Raw genomic sequence first — 17,216 nt, forward strand, 5'->3', positions numbered from 1 at the left:
TTCCGTTATGAGTGTGTATGACATTGACGCGGCTCTGTGTGTGCTGTGATGCCGAGCAGCACCACCCAGCGGCCCGGCAGAGAAACTGCAGCTGTGCATCCAGAACTATACAAATGTACCTTTATACTTTCATGAGTGGTGGAGGAAGTACTCGGATACTTTACTGAACTCAAAGTAGAAATACCACAGTGTAAATGTACTCTATTACAAGTGAAGTCATGCATTTTGGTTTTTAATTATAAAATATTCTATCTATTTTATTTTGCTGTGTTTTATTTAGTATGTTGTTATGTTTTTTTAGGGACTGTTCATTATTTATGTGGGGGGAAGGCTGGTGAAACTATAATTTAAGCACTGGGGAGCAACTTATATTTTTTATTTTGACTTAGAGGAGAGGCATACAATTTTAAATGGTTGTATCTTGTTTTTATCTTACAGTTGATTTTTAAAGAAAACATGCCTTCAAATGCCGCCCAAAATAATATCTTTATTTATAAAGCACAATTCATGCATGAAATGTACCTCAAACTGCTGAATATAAAAGAAGAATCGCCAAAAATGAAAATAAAAAAATAAAAAATAAATCGCCAAATTCAGACCATTTATCAGTTAGTAACTGTCAGATTTTTCCAAATTTCTGATGGTGCTTGGACGCATCGTGTGCTAAGAACACTTCCATCATTAAAGAAAAAAAACATAGATTAAAATAATATTTAAATCATTTTATTCTACACCTTATTCAAAATTTGCCCTATCTTCAGGATTTCATCCTCAACATTAAACTCCCAAACACTGAAGGGAAATTTTTAAAAATCTAACAAGTAATTTATGGTGGACGGAGGGTCATCCACTTTCAACCAGTCACTCGGGGAGGCTCAAGGAAAAATATCTGTAGCTTCAGGAAAATAAAATAAAATAAACAAAAAGGTCACACCCCTCTCCTCCAATAAGTAGAGAACAGTCCCTTAAGTAAACGTAGAAATGCCACAGTGTAAAAATACTCAATTTCAAGTAAAAGTCCAGAAGTATTATCAGCAAAATGTACTTAAAGTATCAAATGTAAAAGTACTCCTTATGCAGGAATTATTACAGAATTGACTATTACAGAAAGTCCAAATGATCTGAATCCATTTTCTTAAATGTGAGTATTTTTTATGTTTTCTTTCCTCCTCTGAGAGTAAACTGAAAATCTTTGGGTCGTGGACACAACCAGACATTTGAGGATGTTATCTTGGACTTTGGGAAACACTGACTGACATTTTCAACTATTTTTTAGATCAAACAACTAATCGATTAATTGATTAGATAATCAGCAGCTTCACTGACGATAAAAATAATAATTAGCTGCAGCCCTACGTGGCTTAAAATGGAAACACTCAGGTACAAACACCTTAAAATTGTACTTTAGTAATAATTTATATATTCTTGGATCATAATCATCAGTTTAATGTTGCAGCTGGTTAATATGGAGCTCATTTTAATCACTTTATACACTGCTGGGTAGTTTAATATATGGTAATACATCTGAATTTATTAGTTGATTATATTCGTGTTATTGTTAGACTCCTACGATACAGCGAGTGTCTTCGGATCAGACAAAGAAAAGCTTTTGTCGCCTGAGAACTTTACTCACTTGTTTCCTTTCAGCTCCTCCGTCCATGCAAAGCTATCTGTCGCAACAACTGCCTTATTCTTATATAATTCATGACACATTAAACTCAATTGTTCAGACATCTGATGTGTCTCCTGTGATTTTATTGTAGAGAGACCGTGCGTCGAAGTCTAGTTTGAAAGTTGAGGATGATTTCATACTTACATGGTCCATATTCTTCTTCAAATGTGTGTTTAATCAGACCTCATCACACACTGACTGACATGCAACAGACCTGAATATCCTGATTTGGTGAGTGTGTGTGTGTGGTTTGGAGGTTTAGTCGAGGCCCGCAGCGGTGACCTTCCTGATCCATTTGGTTTGATAAATCTGATTTTAGACAAAAACAAATCAAGTATTCATTTATTGCAGAGACGTGTTTGTAAATCAAACACTTGCAGTCACAGTGAACAGCACGAACATAGACATAACATTTACACGTGTGTATAACACAACATACACTTGACATGATGAAACAATCTTTTCATAAAAAAAAACTGTGTGTGTATAAAACAAAACTAAGTGTCAGTGTGTCTATCCGAAGCTGCCGTCTGGAGGTCTGTACAGTTTGGGGAAAGTGAGGAGCTGAACGCTGCTGAAGGCGAACTTCCTGCTGCCCACGTTCTTCTGCACGTTCTCCATCCTGCAGCCATCCCTGGTTGCGTGCACACGCACACGCACACGCACACACACACACACACACACAGTGAACAGTGAGGTATGGATGTCTGATAACACACACACACACACAGCTCCTTCACCATGTTACAAATACCAGAAACTAAAAAACATTGTTTAATTTGAAGACAAACATAAAACACATTTGTACAAAATAAATAAATGATAACAATAAAAATAAAGATGAAAATAAAAGATACAATAAAATTAATAAATAAATTATAACAATAAAATCATGAATAAACAAATATTTCCCAGCACAGTGAAGAACAACTTTGGCCTCAGGTAAAAAACACTCGTCCCAACAGATCTGTTGTGAAGCAGTGTGTACCACTGACTTACCATCATTTTCTTTATTCACCAATTTTCTTGTACTCACAAAACGTTTGAATCGTTTACCGTCTAACATCTGAGCTTTTTTTTTTTTTTAACCTCATGTGTAATCATTTCGTCTTTTACTTCTGCTGATCTGAGCTACGGAGGCTCATTTCCATCAGTGTGAAAAAAAACTCAGTCATAAGTTAGTATTATGAGAAACTTTCTCAACTTGAGTCAGTATCTCAAAGATGAGCTGGTATAAAAATTTCAACAAACAAGTCAGTATCTCAAATAATAAGTATCTCAAAATACTGATAAAGTATTTCAAAAATAGTGAGTAAGTACTTCAAAATAACTAGTTAGTAACTCAAAATAATGACTTAGTACCTCAAAATAATAAGTACCTCAAAATACCTAGTTAGTACCTCAAAATAATGAGATAGTGCCTCAAAATAATGAGTAAGAACCTAAAAATATTGACTTCGTACCTCAAAATATTGACTTGAAATGATTTATTACCGCAAAATAATGAGAAATGTTTTCAGAAGTAATGAAAAACAAAAAGTAATTATTTTAAAGGACGTTTGTCATTATCATGAATTACAGAATCTTGTTCTTTCATCACATTGGTGGGGATAGGTTTCCACACTGATGACCAGCAGCTGTATCATTCATATTTTCTAATTATCCTCAAACACGATGACTAATGCTGCCAAATTTAATCTGACAGTAGGACTCGAAGCTCCACAGTTTCTTTTCACTCTGCTCATTTTTTGGTGAATGAAACTTTCCTGGACGACGCTGAATTTTCGGGGCGTGGACGATGCTGATGATCAGATGTGATGAACGTGCACCTCCTCCTGAACAGGTGACGTTCATGAGGCTGAAACAAGCGATTTACAACAAGTTTGTCCAGTTCAGACAGTAAGTAAGAAGAGGCCCTTTGAGTTTTCGGGGAAATTGTCTTGTTCAGAGATAAAAACATGAAATCATCCATGTCGTCCACTTTGTGCCCAGTGTTCCCAGTCTGTGCTGGTCTACTGGTATTTGGCAAGCAGTATAACGAGGCTGAGGATGAACCAAAGAACCAGGAGGTGAGAGGACACCAGTAGGAAGGCCACTGGGTACAGGTGCCGTCTGGGAGCTTTAGGGGCCAAACACTGCGGGAGCCAGGAGCTCTGGAGGCCAGGGGGGCCCTCCGCCAGCTCTAACCCACAGACAGTGATCCCTGGCTGAGTGTAACAGCCGAGCATCTGCCCCCAGGACAGACGAGACCTGGAGGAGGAGTGTGTGTGTATGTGTGTGATGAGGGAGATGAAAAGAAGGATGAAGATCCCGTAAGAAAGAAAGAAACAGGAAAATGTAAAGAAGAGAAAACAAGGGAGCGGGTGGAGAATGACATGAAGTAAAAGAGAAAAGAAAAGATTTAACTGAAAAATATTCTGCAACATAAAAATAAGAGGACAAAGGAAACCAAAGGAGGTGAGTGAGGAGGAAGAAAAGGAGACAACAAAGGAAAGGAAGTAGGGAGGAAGAGGATGTTTGTGTGTTGAAATCAACAAACCTCCTCATGCAGTCCAGCGCCGTGCTGAAGTGCTGCTGGCCGAGTGCGTGTCGCTCTCTCAGTAACACACACTGCTCCAGCGTCACCGACATCGACGTGCGGTCCTTCGCACTCTTACAGCTCGTCAGACGCACACCGTTCACCCTACGACACACCTGAACACGCACACACACATCTTAAATTCCAGGTAGAGTAAAGTCAAACTTCATTCTAAACACATTTTAGTTTCACCTGGACTTTAAGTCATGTGATTATAACGACTGCCTGTTGAGTCTTTGTGTTTGTGTCAGCTGATAAATGTCAGTCGTCCCGTGTCTTACCGTAGCAGCGGTCCAGAGAACCTCGACGTTCTTCCTCTTCCTGGTTTCCACGCTGCGATCCAGAGAGGACAGCAGGTCCGACAGTGACTGGATACCAGCTGAGAGACAGCGAGGAAGGACTAATTACTGACACAATAAGGTCAATAATCTGCTGTCTGCACCTGATCACGACAAAATAAAACGTAAAACAAAGCTTTACGATGAGCACAGTCAGAGAGTCTTACCCATGTGAGGCACTTTGTCTGTCAGTGTGTGACAGTACGCTTTGAGACGCTCGCAGCTCTGCTGGTTCACTCTCTCCTGCAGGGAGCTGTCACCAAACCTGACACAAACAAAACTGTGTTCAACTAAAACCATAAAAAATAATGAACATTTCCAGGATTTCTGCAGGTTACAAACCTCTAGTGTGTGTTTGTGTGTGTGTGTGTGTGTGTGTGTGTGTGTGTGTGTACCTCTCAGCCAGGCTCTGCTGCTGGTTGATTCCAATGTTAAACATAACAGGATGAATTCGAATCCAACTTCCGTCTTTCACTTCCTGTGGCAACAACCTGAAGGTTTCTGGCAGCAACGGGACCTCGACGACCAAACTGCCCCTGAGCGGAGGTGAACACACACTGTGAGTTTACACTGTGTGTGTGTGTGTGTGTTTGTGTTTTAAAAAACACAACATTTACGCCTAGTGTCAATACTACTTCAGGGTTTTGGAACGTTTAAACAGAGACCTTTGAAAAGGCAACTGACTTGAAAACTCTGGGGTTGTGTTTGAAGCCTGGACAAGCAAAAATGGAGGCTTGACAAACAACGACGCAGACAGACACGTTCGCTTCCCCATAGGATCTTCTCAGTGACGATGTGTTGGTGCCAAAACGTTATAGCTACAGGTCTACATACCTCACATATACACTCCTGACCTCCGACCACCAAATTCTACTGAGTTCATCATGGAGTCCAAGTGGATGTTTGTGCCAAATTTGACGAAATTTCCTCATGAAGTTCTTGAAATATTGTGATATTGTGACAAGAATGGGACAGATGTCGCAGTGACCTTGACCTTTGACGACAAATCTAATCAGGTCATCCTTGAGTGAAGGTTTGTGCAAGGTGTTCTAAAGACATTGCATTCACGAGAATAAAATGGATACAAGGTCACAGTGACCTTGGCCTTTGACCAACAAAATCTAATCATGTGTGAGTGGACCCAAGGAAGACTAGCTACCACTGTGTGGAAGCTAATGGGGAGCCGAATAAAGAATAAAGAATAAAGAATAAAGAATAAAATCTTATCAGTTAATCGATGAGTACAAGTGGACATTTGTGCCAAATTTGAAGAAATTTCCTCATGAAGGTCTTGAAATATTGCAATCACGAGAATGACACGGATACAAGGTCACAGTGACCTTGACCTTTGACCAGCAAAATCCAATCCAATCATCTTTAAGTTAACATTTGTGCCAAATTTCTAATAAATCCCTCAAGGTGTTCTTAAGATATTGCATTCACAAGAATAAGACAGAGGCAAGGTCACAGTGACCTTGATCTTCGCGCACCAAAATTGAATCAGTACATCACTGAGTACAAGTGGACGTTTGTGCCAAATTTGAAGACATTCCCCAAAGGCATTCTTGAGATATCATGTTAACGAGACTGGGACGAACGAACAGACCCAAGAGCATAATGCCTCTGGCGCAGAGGAATAAAAATGCATCAGTGTGTGTGTGGCCTGAGTGTGTGTGTGTGTGTGTGTGTGTGTGTTTCCCACCATGCTCCACTGAGTGTCGGAAGCAGGTCGTCCGGTTCTTCTGTTTTAGCCTCAGTGACGGTGAATGTCACTCTGCTCAGGTCAGCCACACCCACCTCCATGTCCTCCAGCATCCCCACCTCGTCACCTGACACACACACACACCATGTTAGACGACATACTGGATGTGTAGCAAGTTAGTGAGTGTGTATTTGTGTGTGAGTGTGTGTGTGAGTGTGTATGTGAGTGTGTGTACCATAGGTGCTGAGCAGGGCCTCGAACTGAACCAGCAGTCCGACAGAGTGAAGCTGCTGCAGGAAGTCAGGATCCTCCAGACCTCCATACAGCTTCAACATGAAACCGCACACTACTGCTGACAGCTACAAGATAAGACAAAATGAGATGAAACAAGAACATATGAGACGAGACGAGATCAGATGACATCAGATGAGATGAAACAAGATACGAGACAAGGCGAGACAAGGCGAGACAAGATGAGACGAGACACGACAAGTCGAGACAGGATGAGACAAGATGAGATGAGACAAGACGAGATGAGATCAGATGAGACAAGAGGAGATTAACTAATCCAGAGGGGAAATTCGGTGTTGCAGCAGCACAAAGACAGAAATGCTTACAGATCTCTACTTTATACGTTTTCTTATATATGTTTTGTTAGACTATATGTTATAATACTATAAATCATACGATACGTTTTGTTGTACTACAGGCTGATTCATTCTGTTTTCTCTCACCGCCTGGCTGAAGACAGCGTGGCGTCTCTGGACAATGTGAAGAGGTCCCTGGGCGATGGTTGTGGCCACCGCCCCCTGCAGGACCACAAAGGTCATGGCGGCTCGGGCCTTCCCCACTGCCTCACGCACACAATCCCTGAGAGTGACCACGAGGGGGAGCAGCTGCTCCTGCCAGGAGGAAGAGGAGGAGGAGGAGGAGGAGGAGGAAGCTGGAGGAGGTAGACAAGATCAGCAAACTTAAATTTTGAATATTATAAATAAGCGCCAGCAGAAACATTTAATAACATCTCACCGGTGTTCTGAGAGTTTGTGTCTGCTGTGGTTTCCTGCTGCTCTGATGATGATGTCATCTCCCGAGGGCGGTCCTCCCGCCCCTGCAGCCGGTCGCCCATCGCAATGATGCAGTTGAGGCTCATGGCGACGTTCGCCCACGCTCTGTCCTACACAAACACACGCACACATATAAAAACAGGTACAACACAATCATAAACGAGTTAAAGAAATACTTCACCTGCAAAACGTCTGTGTGTATATACATATATTACTCAGCCTGTGTTATGTTAAATTTGTATGCCTCCACGCTGAACGAAGAATCCAAGAAGGAGGAAAACTCTTGATAAATTAAAGTCGAAGGCGTCCACGTTTAACTACAGCAAAACTATATCAAAACACGAGTTGTGTGAGAGTTTGTAAACCGTGTATTGATGTAGTTTTGCCCTTCTACTCCAACTGAACAAGAATCTTCTCTGTTTTTGGATTCTTCGCTCACTGTGGAGGCCTGCAACGAAACAAAGTTGTCTTCATGAATTCAGCCCTACACAGGCTGAGTAACTGATGAACAAAAGATCATTTGGGGGGTGAAGTATTCCTCCAAGTCCAGGCCAAGGGTCAACTGTGGCCACAAGCAAAGGAGCGAAAAGTCAACAGCGAGGGCCGCCGCTTTCAGGAGCGGTGGAAATTTGAATACTTTTCTTACTGAAAGATGAAACCGTATTTTTACATGATCTAATCTGGCCCTTTGTTTGAAAAGTTTGGACACCCCTGCTTTAAGATCTCACACAAACACTCTACTTGCCCATTCCTCCTCATCGTACTCTGCATCCCGTCCTGTTGCATCCTGTTGCCCCTGCGATGCCTGCCCCTCCTGATTGACTGGCGTGTTTTCACAGAGCAGCCCGTTGCTGTGGACGTGGCTGCTGTTGCAGCTGGCTGCGCACTGGTTGTGGATCGCCAACAGGGCGCTCTTCACCAGCTCGTCTTTGAGTGCGTGAACGAACTGCTCCGTCTGAGTGAGAAGGAAGACGTCAAGACAAAAAAAAACTTCACGATGTCTGAATATGTCACCTGTGTTTTTCTTCCCCCTGCACCTGTTGAGTCAGGCTGTCCAGGACCTGCTGCAGGCGGGCGGCGTTCAGCTCCAGAGAGACGGCCAGCAGCTCCTCAGCGAGCCCGAAGACAAGGGGCTGCAGCTGGGCCACGCTGGCCAGCAACTCCTTCGCTCTGGAGCTCTCATCCTGAGAGTACGAGACAGAGCTGAAGAGATGGACGGAGTGACAACGAAATAAGTGCCCTCAAAACTAAGAACATTTACTCAAGTGTCCTCAAGTTCAGTTTAAGGTATTTGTTCTTTGCAGCTTTACACTGATATATCACAACATGCAGATGTGTTTGTGTGAGAAACTGAAGGATGAAGTGTTCCTTTATGTGTTGAGAAAATTCTCCTCCTTCTTAAGACGAACAAAGTCTTTAAAACCCCTCTTGAAATGCATCGTCACAAAACAGCTCTGTAACTGAACAAGTCCAAATAATTCAACAGAATGAAACGTACTTGTGTGCTGTCACTAATCCTCACAGGACACAGATTATAGAGATTAATCCACAGAGAGGTTTTACACACACACACACACACACACACACACACACACGCACACCTGTCTCTGAGGTTCGTGTGTTTGCTGAGCAGCCTCTTCAGTCCTCCATGTTTGAAGGCCTGGTGGTGATCAGACGGAGCACCGAACGTTATGACCTCATACCAAACACCTGGACAGATACAGAAGGCCATTTATGTCACTATTAACAAATAAATAAATGAATAAATATGCCGATGTAATAAACAAATAAAGGTATGAAACAAATCATCATGTAAATAATCAAGGCAACAAATACATAAAGAACTGTGGTCGTCACAACAACAAGTGTACAGGTAAACAATGGAGAGAAACTGGTGGTAGTGGTTGCTGGATACCCAGAGCTATACTGCTCTACGATAGACAGCAGGTTGTCAAACTGCCCCTGAGTCATCCTAAAATATGACTGGAAAGGGTCTTCAGAGAGGAGAAGCTCCTGGACCAACTGGCGGTACTCCCCGTGATCCAGCCTCTTTTTTAGGGTCTCATGTACCCACACAGAGCAGCTCCTGAACGTACCTGTGCTGCCCGGGTTGGTGACCTCCATCCTCTGTGACTGCAGGTTGGTCGGAACAAACTGAAGGTGTTTGTCTGATTTACTGCCGCTCGACTTAAAACAGGATGAAGCTGATCGAAAGACAAAGAGAACACTGAGATAATTGTCCCACAGAACAACAAGCTGAATTCAAAATTCTAACACCAATATTCTTTAAAGGAATAGTCCAACATTTTGGGCTTCACTTCCTGGAGTGTGTAGAGGTGGAAGAAGAACCTGGATCTTAAGTTAAAGCAGGAGCACCACAGTGAAGGATCACTGTTACAACTAAACATTGTACATTCAAATACTTTGTAAACGTCCAAAAGTATTCGCTTAAATTTACTGTGCAGACATGACGGGTGGGATCAATCTGAACATCGAACTCTCTGCAGCAAAGTGAATATTTCCACAGACTATTCCTTCAAGGGAAGATTATTTTTGGCCCTTTGATTGACTTGACACCTGAGAGTTTGTCGAGCTCAGCAAGCGTTTCCTGATAGCAGCCAATCAGGTGGTGACAGTGGTTAATGACATCGTGGCGGATCCCGTCCCAGTGGGGTGAAAGGTCACCGAGATCCTTCACTTCCTGGACCCTGAGGAAGAGTTATAAAAAGTTAGTTTTTTTTCCCACTTCATGACACTAAGAAGAATTAAGTCGGCTGAGTCGATAAGGTTCCACTACCTGGAATATTTGGAACAAATTAAATTGAAAAGGACATGGGACGAATTTTTCTCTTTCGCAGCAGCGGCCCAGCAGACGGACCCTCACTATAGCCCTGTTTCCACCCAGCAGTACGGTTCAGTTCAGTTCGGTGCGCATACTTGTTTGTTTCCACTGTGAAAAGTTGTGGATGGTACCAATGGAACCGTTCCATACCGTCCCCATGTTTGATCCCCCCTCTGTTGGGGTACCTAGCACACAGATGTGGTTCTAAAAGGTGGAGCTGTGAACACTGCAGTGTGTTGACTGGTCAAGAGAGGACGGTCTAGAAACAATAACTAGAAACAAGATGACTAGTGAGACACAGCGAACTAGAAACAAGGTGCCAGGTGCTGGCTTGTGGCTACGTGGTGCAAGCTGGAGCAACAGGATGTCGACTGCAGCTCACTTAAGGGCCTCAGAGAGAGGTGCCACTAATAACAAGGACTTTCTTAAAGTGACATACAGAAGCCTTAAATTCAATATTTAACTCTCCCATTCAGATTTTCGAATATTATTGAGAGAAACACTAACACACACCTGCTGGTGTGGTTGTGTATGAGCACTTTCAGTAGCTGTTTAGGTACATAAAAAGACAGCGGCGTCTCTGACATCTGTTCCCGGACCAGCAGCCATCTTTGATCCTCCGTCTGGAACCTGTACACCTTACACACCTGAGCACACAGCACTGCACACACACGCACACACACACACACACGCACACACACACACACACACACACACACACACACACACACACAGAGCAGGGAAGTGAAAGTCATATAAGGGCATAGAAACTTGTATAAATAACCCCTGAACGTGTGTAACATGAAAAGTTTCTCACCAGCTCTCATCATTGGACTGTTTTCTTTGTCGTGGACGGAGCTGTGCAGACTGTCACACAGCGCAGGACACTGGAGGAGAGAAGATGGCATAGAGACGGTAAAATGCAGGGAAAATACGTCTCTCTCTGTCTTCTTTTTCTCACTCAGATGACTGAACAGAAACCACAGAGCTAAGTGTCAAACTGTAACACGTCTGTATGTTACACACAAGAGCAACCAAAAAGGGTGGAGGGAGCAAAGTTACACAACCTCTCTCCTCCTCTACCTTGTGTTCGGGAGGAGTTTCTCCTTCCATCTGCAGACAGGACACCTTCACCTCCCCAACCTCGTTCACTCCATCCATCGTCCTAAATAAAACAGAGGAACAAGACAGAAAAAAGCAATACTGATTGTTAGGAAACACAAAATTGGAGTGTGCAAAGGACGACGTGAAGAGCTGCTAATTATTTTAATTTAATACCCCAATCACAACTGGCCCAACTAGCTTATCTAATGAGAAATAAGGATGAGAGAAACCTAACTAGTTACCAATGATTTGACGAGGCAAAAGACTGGGAAAAAACAATGAGCAGGGCAAAGCTAGCAGACCTTAGCGGTAAAGAAGTCACAGCAAACTAGCAGCAATATGCACAAACTTAAATAATACTGATTACAGACAAGATGACTCGTCAGACAAAGCAAACTAACAACTAAAAAATAGGGAGACAAAGCTAACTAGAGACAAGATAACTAGAAACAGGTTGACTAGTGAGATACAGCTAACAAGAAACAAAGTGACTAGTAAGATACAGCTAACTAGAAACATGGGGACTAGTAAGACTTCATTAACTAGAAACAAGGTGACTAGTAAGACTACATTAACTAGAAACAAGATAACTAGTGAGATGCAGCTAACAAGAAACAAGATGACTAGTAAGATACAGCTAACTAGAAACATGGGGACTAGTAAGACTTCATTAACTAGAAACAAGATGACTAGTGAGACGCAGCTAACAAGAAACAAAGTGACTAGTAAGACTACATTAACTAGAAACAAGATGACTAGTAAGACTAAATTAACTACAAACAATTTGACTAGTGAGATACAGCTAACTAGAAACAAGGTGACTAGTAAGATACAGCTAACTAGAAACAAGATGACTAGTGAGATGCAGCTAACAAGAAACAAAGTGACTAGTAAGACACATTAACTAGAAACAAGATGCCTGGTGAGACTGAATTAACTACTAACAAGATGACTAGTGAGATGCAGCTAACTAGAAACAAGATGACTAGTGAGACTAAATTATCTACAAACAATTTAACTAGTGAGATACAGCTAACTAGAAACAAGGTGACTAGTGAGATACAGCTAACTAGAAACAAGATGACTAGTAAGACTAAATTTACTACAAACAAGGTGACTAGTGAGACGCAGCTAACAAGAAACAAAGTGACTGGCAAAACAAAAGCTAACTAGAAACAAGATGACTAGAAACAAGACCATTAACAAGACAACCTTACCAGACAGAAGAGCTAGTATGACACATAAACTAGAAGACTAGGAGACAAGGTAACTAAATCCTCAAGTTAACTAGTTCATATAAACAGGATGACTAATAAAACAAATGTAACTCACTGAGATAATAAGATATCTTACTGATGTTGAAGTCAAAGAATGTTAGCTGGACGAACCATGAAGGAACCAGAGAGACTAAACTAACTAGCTGCAGGAAACTGTGCGGCACAAAGCTCCGTACCTCCTGCCTACCTGTGCCAGGTATGTATTAGTAATCAGACACACCTGGACGCAACATGCCAACACAGACACACCTACTGTACACGGCCTGCTAGCACCTGGCTCTGTCACTCTCTGTTGTGACAGAAAACAGGAAGTACTCCTCTACTCTCTGCAGAGGTGGAGCCATACACTCCTCCCTTCTCACTTCCTCATCTGGCTACAGTTATCCAAGCAACGGCCAATCAGGTGACACCTCCTACACCTCTGTGAAATCTCTATGAGATGGATTTTTCTATTCAGAAAGTTTCTGTGAGACGAAATGGGAATATGTGAGGAGGTTAAAGTGAGTTTGAAGAAGTTTGCAGAGATGTGTAATAACATAATAGACATAATAGTCCAAGTCAACCTGTGGTTTGACCCTGGGAACACTGCACTAGTACCGGCCTTGCACCTTTTTTGATGTGCGTATAACTACCCTCTCGCAACACTGCACTAGTAACCATTCAAGATTTTTGGTGATCTCTTGGGACATCCACATAACACATTAAAAGTAAACCATTACATACTTAGTGGGTCGAAATGTGGGGCCATTGTGTCACAGCATCACACAGAGAAGTGCATATCTCTGCTTCTCCTCATATAACTTCTGTCGTAACATTAGTTTTTTAGGATGAGTTGTTTTAAGTGAATGAAAAATCATGATGATAACAGTCAAGATGCTGATAGAATAGTTGAATAGAACTGAGTAGAAAAGTTGCTGATAAAACCAGTCAGCTCACACACACTCTGTAACCCCATGTCAACCCAACCCCTCACCTCCCCTGCGCTACAGTCCCTTACATAACTCTCAAACTTACGAGTGACACCGTTATAGATACTAAATATATATAGAAGACTTTATCACCAGTTTAGATGCAAATACGCCGCTGCGTCGACGTAGAGCCTACACTGTAGCCTGATGTGCACCTTCCCGGAAATGTAGCAACACGTCACTGTGACACAGACCTCCTGTCTGTTTCTGTAAGCTGAAACCATTTCCCTCAGTGGAAACAAAACTTTATTTACTTTAATTTCACAGATACGAAACAACAAATTGTGAAGACAATAAAGCCTCCACAAAAATGGCATTTTAAGTCTTGTGTGTGATTCATCCTGGCTTCATATGAGTAAAGGAAATCTCTAGTCGCTAGGCTAATTTATACAATGTAAAATGCCATAGGCTTGTGCTAATAACGTTAGCATGTTACATTTGTTTGGAAAATGTGTTTAGTATCCTTGGGAACCTTGTGAGTTGTAAAGGAGCTGAATTTTGTAACGTTACCTTTGTTAAATGTTGCTGTTGTCCCTGGCTTCATATGAGCAGAGGAAAAGTCTGCTAGCTGCTAGGCTAATTTATACAATGTAAAATGCCATAGGCTTGTGCTAATAACGTTAGCATTTTGTATTTGTGGGGAAAATGTGTCCAGATAAAGACAAGTGTTTGTCTGTGAATGCTGCGAGTTATAGTGAAGCTGATTTGTGTACTTGTGTTTGAAACTGTCTCTATTAAAGCCATGTTTAATGTGTGTTTAATGTGTGTTTTGAATCAACTTAACTTTATAGCACTTCACAGAAACCCAACCCAAATGAGACGTTTTTTTCCTTTAGAGCGTCACATGAAGCGACGTAAGTTTGTGATGACAGCAGTAGCTGACAGGAGGCTTTATCAACAGCTATAGAAACAACATGTATACAAACCTCCATCTGGGGCGGGTTGTGGGGGCAGCAGGCCAAGCAAAGCACAACAGACATCCTTCTCCCCAGCTCCTCCTGGGGGACCCCAAGGTGTTCCCAGGCCAGATGAGATATATAATCCCTCCAGCGTGTTCTGGGTCTACCCCGGGGCCTCCTACCAGTGGGATGTGCTCTAAACACCTCTAACGGGAGGCGCCCAGAAGGATCCTGATCAAATGCCCGAACCACCTAAACTGACCCCTTTCAACGCGAAGGAGCAGCAGCTCTACTATGAGCTCCCTCATGATGTCCGAGCTCTGGCTGTCGGACATCAGGAGGGTGTTTTTTGGGTCAATAAAAGACTTCAGTGAAGACTGCACTCATGTATCCTTGCTTCCCTCCACTCTGAAAGCCTCCTCTCTCCTTGACTCTTCGAATCCTCTGAGCGGCTTTAACGAATTGAGACGTCCCTCAAGATGGCGGGTGTCAATCATTTTCCGGGTCAAGTGATTGAGCACGGAGGACAGAGGAGTCGAGGAAGGATATTGGGATGAAGGAAGCTCAGTGAGAATGTGTGTGTGGGTGGGGCATAAGCACATACAGCAAGCAGCGGCAGTGACCCACTGTCCGACACCGTCGTGCTGTGAGGACAGAAACAGGGGGCTCGGCAGGGCTGGAGCGTTGTGAATCTTTGGTCTGAACATACTTATTATATCATATACCATTTCTGCCAATATATCACCGCATGGCTTATAATAACAGAAGGAGAGAGTGTGTTTACCTGAGGCTGAGGGAGATGTGAGGCTCTTTGGACCTGAGCAGATCTCTGATGGAGAAGGAGGTGAAACCCAGGAAGCTCCTCTACAAGAGACAGAGAGTCACAGAGTGTTAAACTGTCGGTCTGTTTCGGCACCCTGTGTACATTTCCCTGCTCTAATCCAGCAGTAATCCAGCCTATACCCACTTCATGGAGGGTCTCTGTTGGCTCTATGAAACACAGGTGGCATGAAAAGGAAGTACTGTCAGTAAAGTACAAGTCCCTCAAAGAGTATTTGAGTAGATGTACATTTTACCATGGCATGTAAAGTTACATAAAGAGCTGTCACACAGTGTTAAGCTTCTTCTTTATGTACTGTAATATTAATTATCGAATGTCCCGTTCTCTCTGACGCACACAAACTCATCACCACCGGGGTCATGGTCGTGTACCAAAAATCCCTACAGCAATAGCACTAAAACCGCTCGTTGCTATGACGATAATCAGAGGATTACCTTGACGAGAGAAAAGCGCTCAAATCACCAAACACACGCTCACACTCACACACACACACACACTCGTGTACAGAACATCAAACTGAAGTTAATGAAGTAAAACACTAAATTATGAAAAGTGCTGCAGAGCTCGAGGTGGCACTCTCCAAATTCTTGCTTTATTCAAACAAGCAAATTCTTTATTGTTTGAGCAGCAGATTAATTTAAACATCAAAGTAATATTTCTCATACTTCTTATTACTCTTCCTCACAGAGGTTTTGTCATCACAAAATGTAGGAAGATCTGTGCTGGTGGCTGAAATGTGGTACTGGAATCACTCACACTTGAGTGAGCCTCCTGGCGAAGGGAGAGATGATTTTGTGAGACATTTCTTTAAATGAGCTGGGGGCAACACTTTTCTAACCTGCAACCAGGATCACATTTTTGACACTACAAACATAAACAGGACATCTACATGTTCGGGAGAATCTCATGTCTCTGGTGGTATCCATATGTCGACAATTGGACTCACGGTTTTGGCGGGAAAAGGAGTTTGAGTGGTTTTAAATCCATTAGAACAGCTGTTCCCCACTGCTCCAGGTGTCCCTCGTTTATTACCACGGCAACAACCTATGACACACAAACTCGCAGACGTGTGTGTTTCTCTAAGGCCCTGTTTATACGACAACGATCTCAACCGAAAACGGTAAACTTTAGTTGCGTTTTGGCTGATCATTTACACAACAGCAGAGTTTTTTGAAACAGCACCGCACACTTGCAATATGCAGCTCCTCTGAAAACGGAGACTTCTCGCACATTTACGTTACGGTTGCAGTCACTAGTTTGTGCGGTTGCCATTTTTTTTGTCTATACATCACCTCACTGTAGAAGGAAGCGCATGTGCACAGGCTCATGTTTCATGACAAAGTCACACCGCCAACTACTGGCCTGACATGTACACTACAGCGGCCATTTTTGCTGATCCGTGTGCACGGCAATTGTTATCAAAATGTTGTCGTCTGAACGAGGAACTTTTTTCCAAACGAAAACGAGAAACGATTCTGTTTTCAGCAGATTGTTTTCGCGTAAACATTGCCTCAATCTCCACTACACAGACGAGGAGCGAAAGTTGCTGTCATCTCTGCATTTACTAACAGGGAATCCTATCCAGTCCTACCACTACTGTTATACTACTACTAGAAGAAGTACCTCTATATCACTACTACTAATACTGTCTGTTCCACGTTTTTCTCCTCACTGACTTGGTCAATCCATGTGAAATTTGGCACAGTGGTAGAGGGTCATGGGAGGATGCCAATGAAGCAATATTACATCAATTGGCCAAAGGGGGGCGCTATCTCATGCCCCGTATGTCGTAGAGACATGAAACTTTGCACAGAGATGCCTCTCCTCATGAGGAACACATTTGCCTCAAGAACCCATAACTTTCGCTTATATAGATTTTCCGCCATTTTGAATTTTTTGAAAAACACTTCAAATGGATCTCTTCCTAGGAA

At 42.6% G+C, this 17,216-nt stretch overlaps 1 protein-coding gene across 5 annotated transcripts in view; it reads right to left on the reverse strand.

Moving 5' to 3' along the window:
* Positions 1 to 1,997: 1,997 nt before the first annotated feature.
* Positions 1,998 to 17,216, reverse strand: part of LOC126404629 (type II inositol 3,4-bisphosphate 4-phosphatase-like) — a 21,434-nt gene continuing 6,215 nt past the window's right edge. For 3 of the 5 annotated variants that reach the window (XM_050067998.1, XM_050067997.1, XM_050067999.1), the window contains 18 exons: positions 15,229 to 15,308; positions 11,280 to 11,361; positions 11,014 to 11,083; positions 10,710 to 10,857; positions 9,932 to 10,062; positions 9,451 to 9,558; positions 8,956 to 9,064; positions 8,392 to 8,557; positions 8,100 to 8,309; positions 7,317 to 7,464; positions 7,025 to 7,233; positions 6,526 to 6,649; positions 6,291 to 6,417; positions 4,984 to 5,124; positions 4,756 to 4,853; positions 4,532 to 4,629; positions 4,212 to 4,366; positions 2,434 to 3,922 (listed from right to left, as the gene is read on the reverse strand). In XM_050067998.1, coding sequence (XP_049923955.1) covers positions 3,685 to 3,922; positions 4,212 to 4,366; positions 4,532 to 4,629; positions 4,756 to 4,853; positions 4,984 to 5,124; positions 6,291 to 6,417; positions 6,526 to 6,649; positions 7,025 to 7,233; positions 7,317 to 7,464; positions 8,100 to 8,309; positions 8,392 to 8,557; positions 8,956 to 9,064; positions 9,451 to 9,558; positions 9,932 to 10,062; positions 10,710 to 10,857; positions 11,014 to 11,083; positions 11,280 to 11,361; positions 15,229 to 15,308 — 2,442 coding nt within the window. In that variant the 3' untranslated portion in view covers positions 2,434 to 3,684. Of the gene's footprint in view, positions 2,307 to 2,433; positions 3,923 to 4,211; positions 4,367 to 4,531; positions 4,630 to 4,755; positions 4,854 to 4,983; positions 5,125 to 6,290; positions 6,418 to 6,525; positions 6,650 to 7,024; positions 7,234 to 7,316; positions 7,465 to 8,099; positions 8,310 to 8,391; positions 8,558 to 8,955; positions 9,065 to 9,450; positions 9,559 to 9,931; positions 10,063 to 10,709; positions 10,858 to 11,013; positions 11,084 to 11,279; positions 11,362 to 15,228; positions 15,309 to 17,216 lie in introns of those variants that run through there. The other 2 variants (XM_050068000.1, XM_050068001.1) reach the window with 1 other exon arrangement.

This window comes from Epinephelus moara, chromosome 17, assembly GCF_006386435.1.
Source record: "Epinephelus moara isolate mb chromosome 17, YSFRI_EMoa_1.0, whole genome shotgun sequence".
Lineage (NCBI taxonomy): Eukaryota > Metazoa > Chordata > Actinopteri > Perciformes > Serranidae > Epinephelus > Epinephelus moara.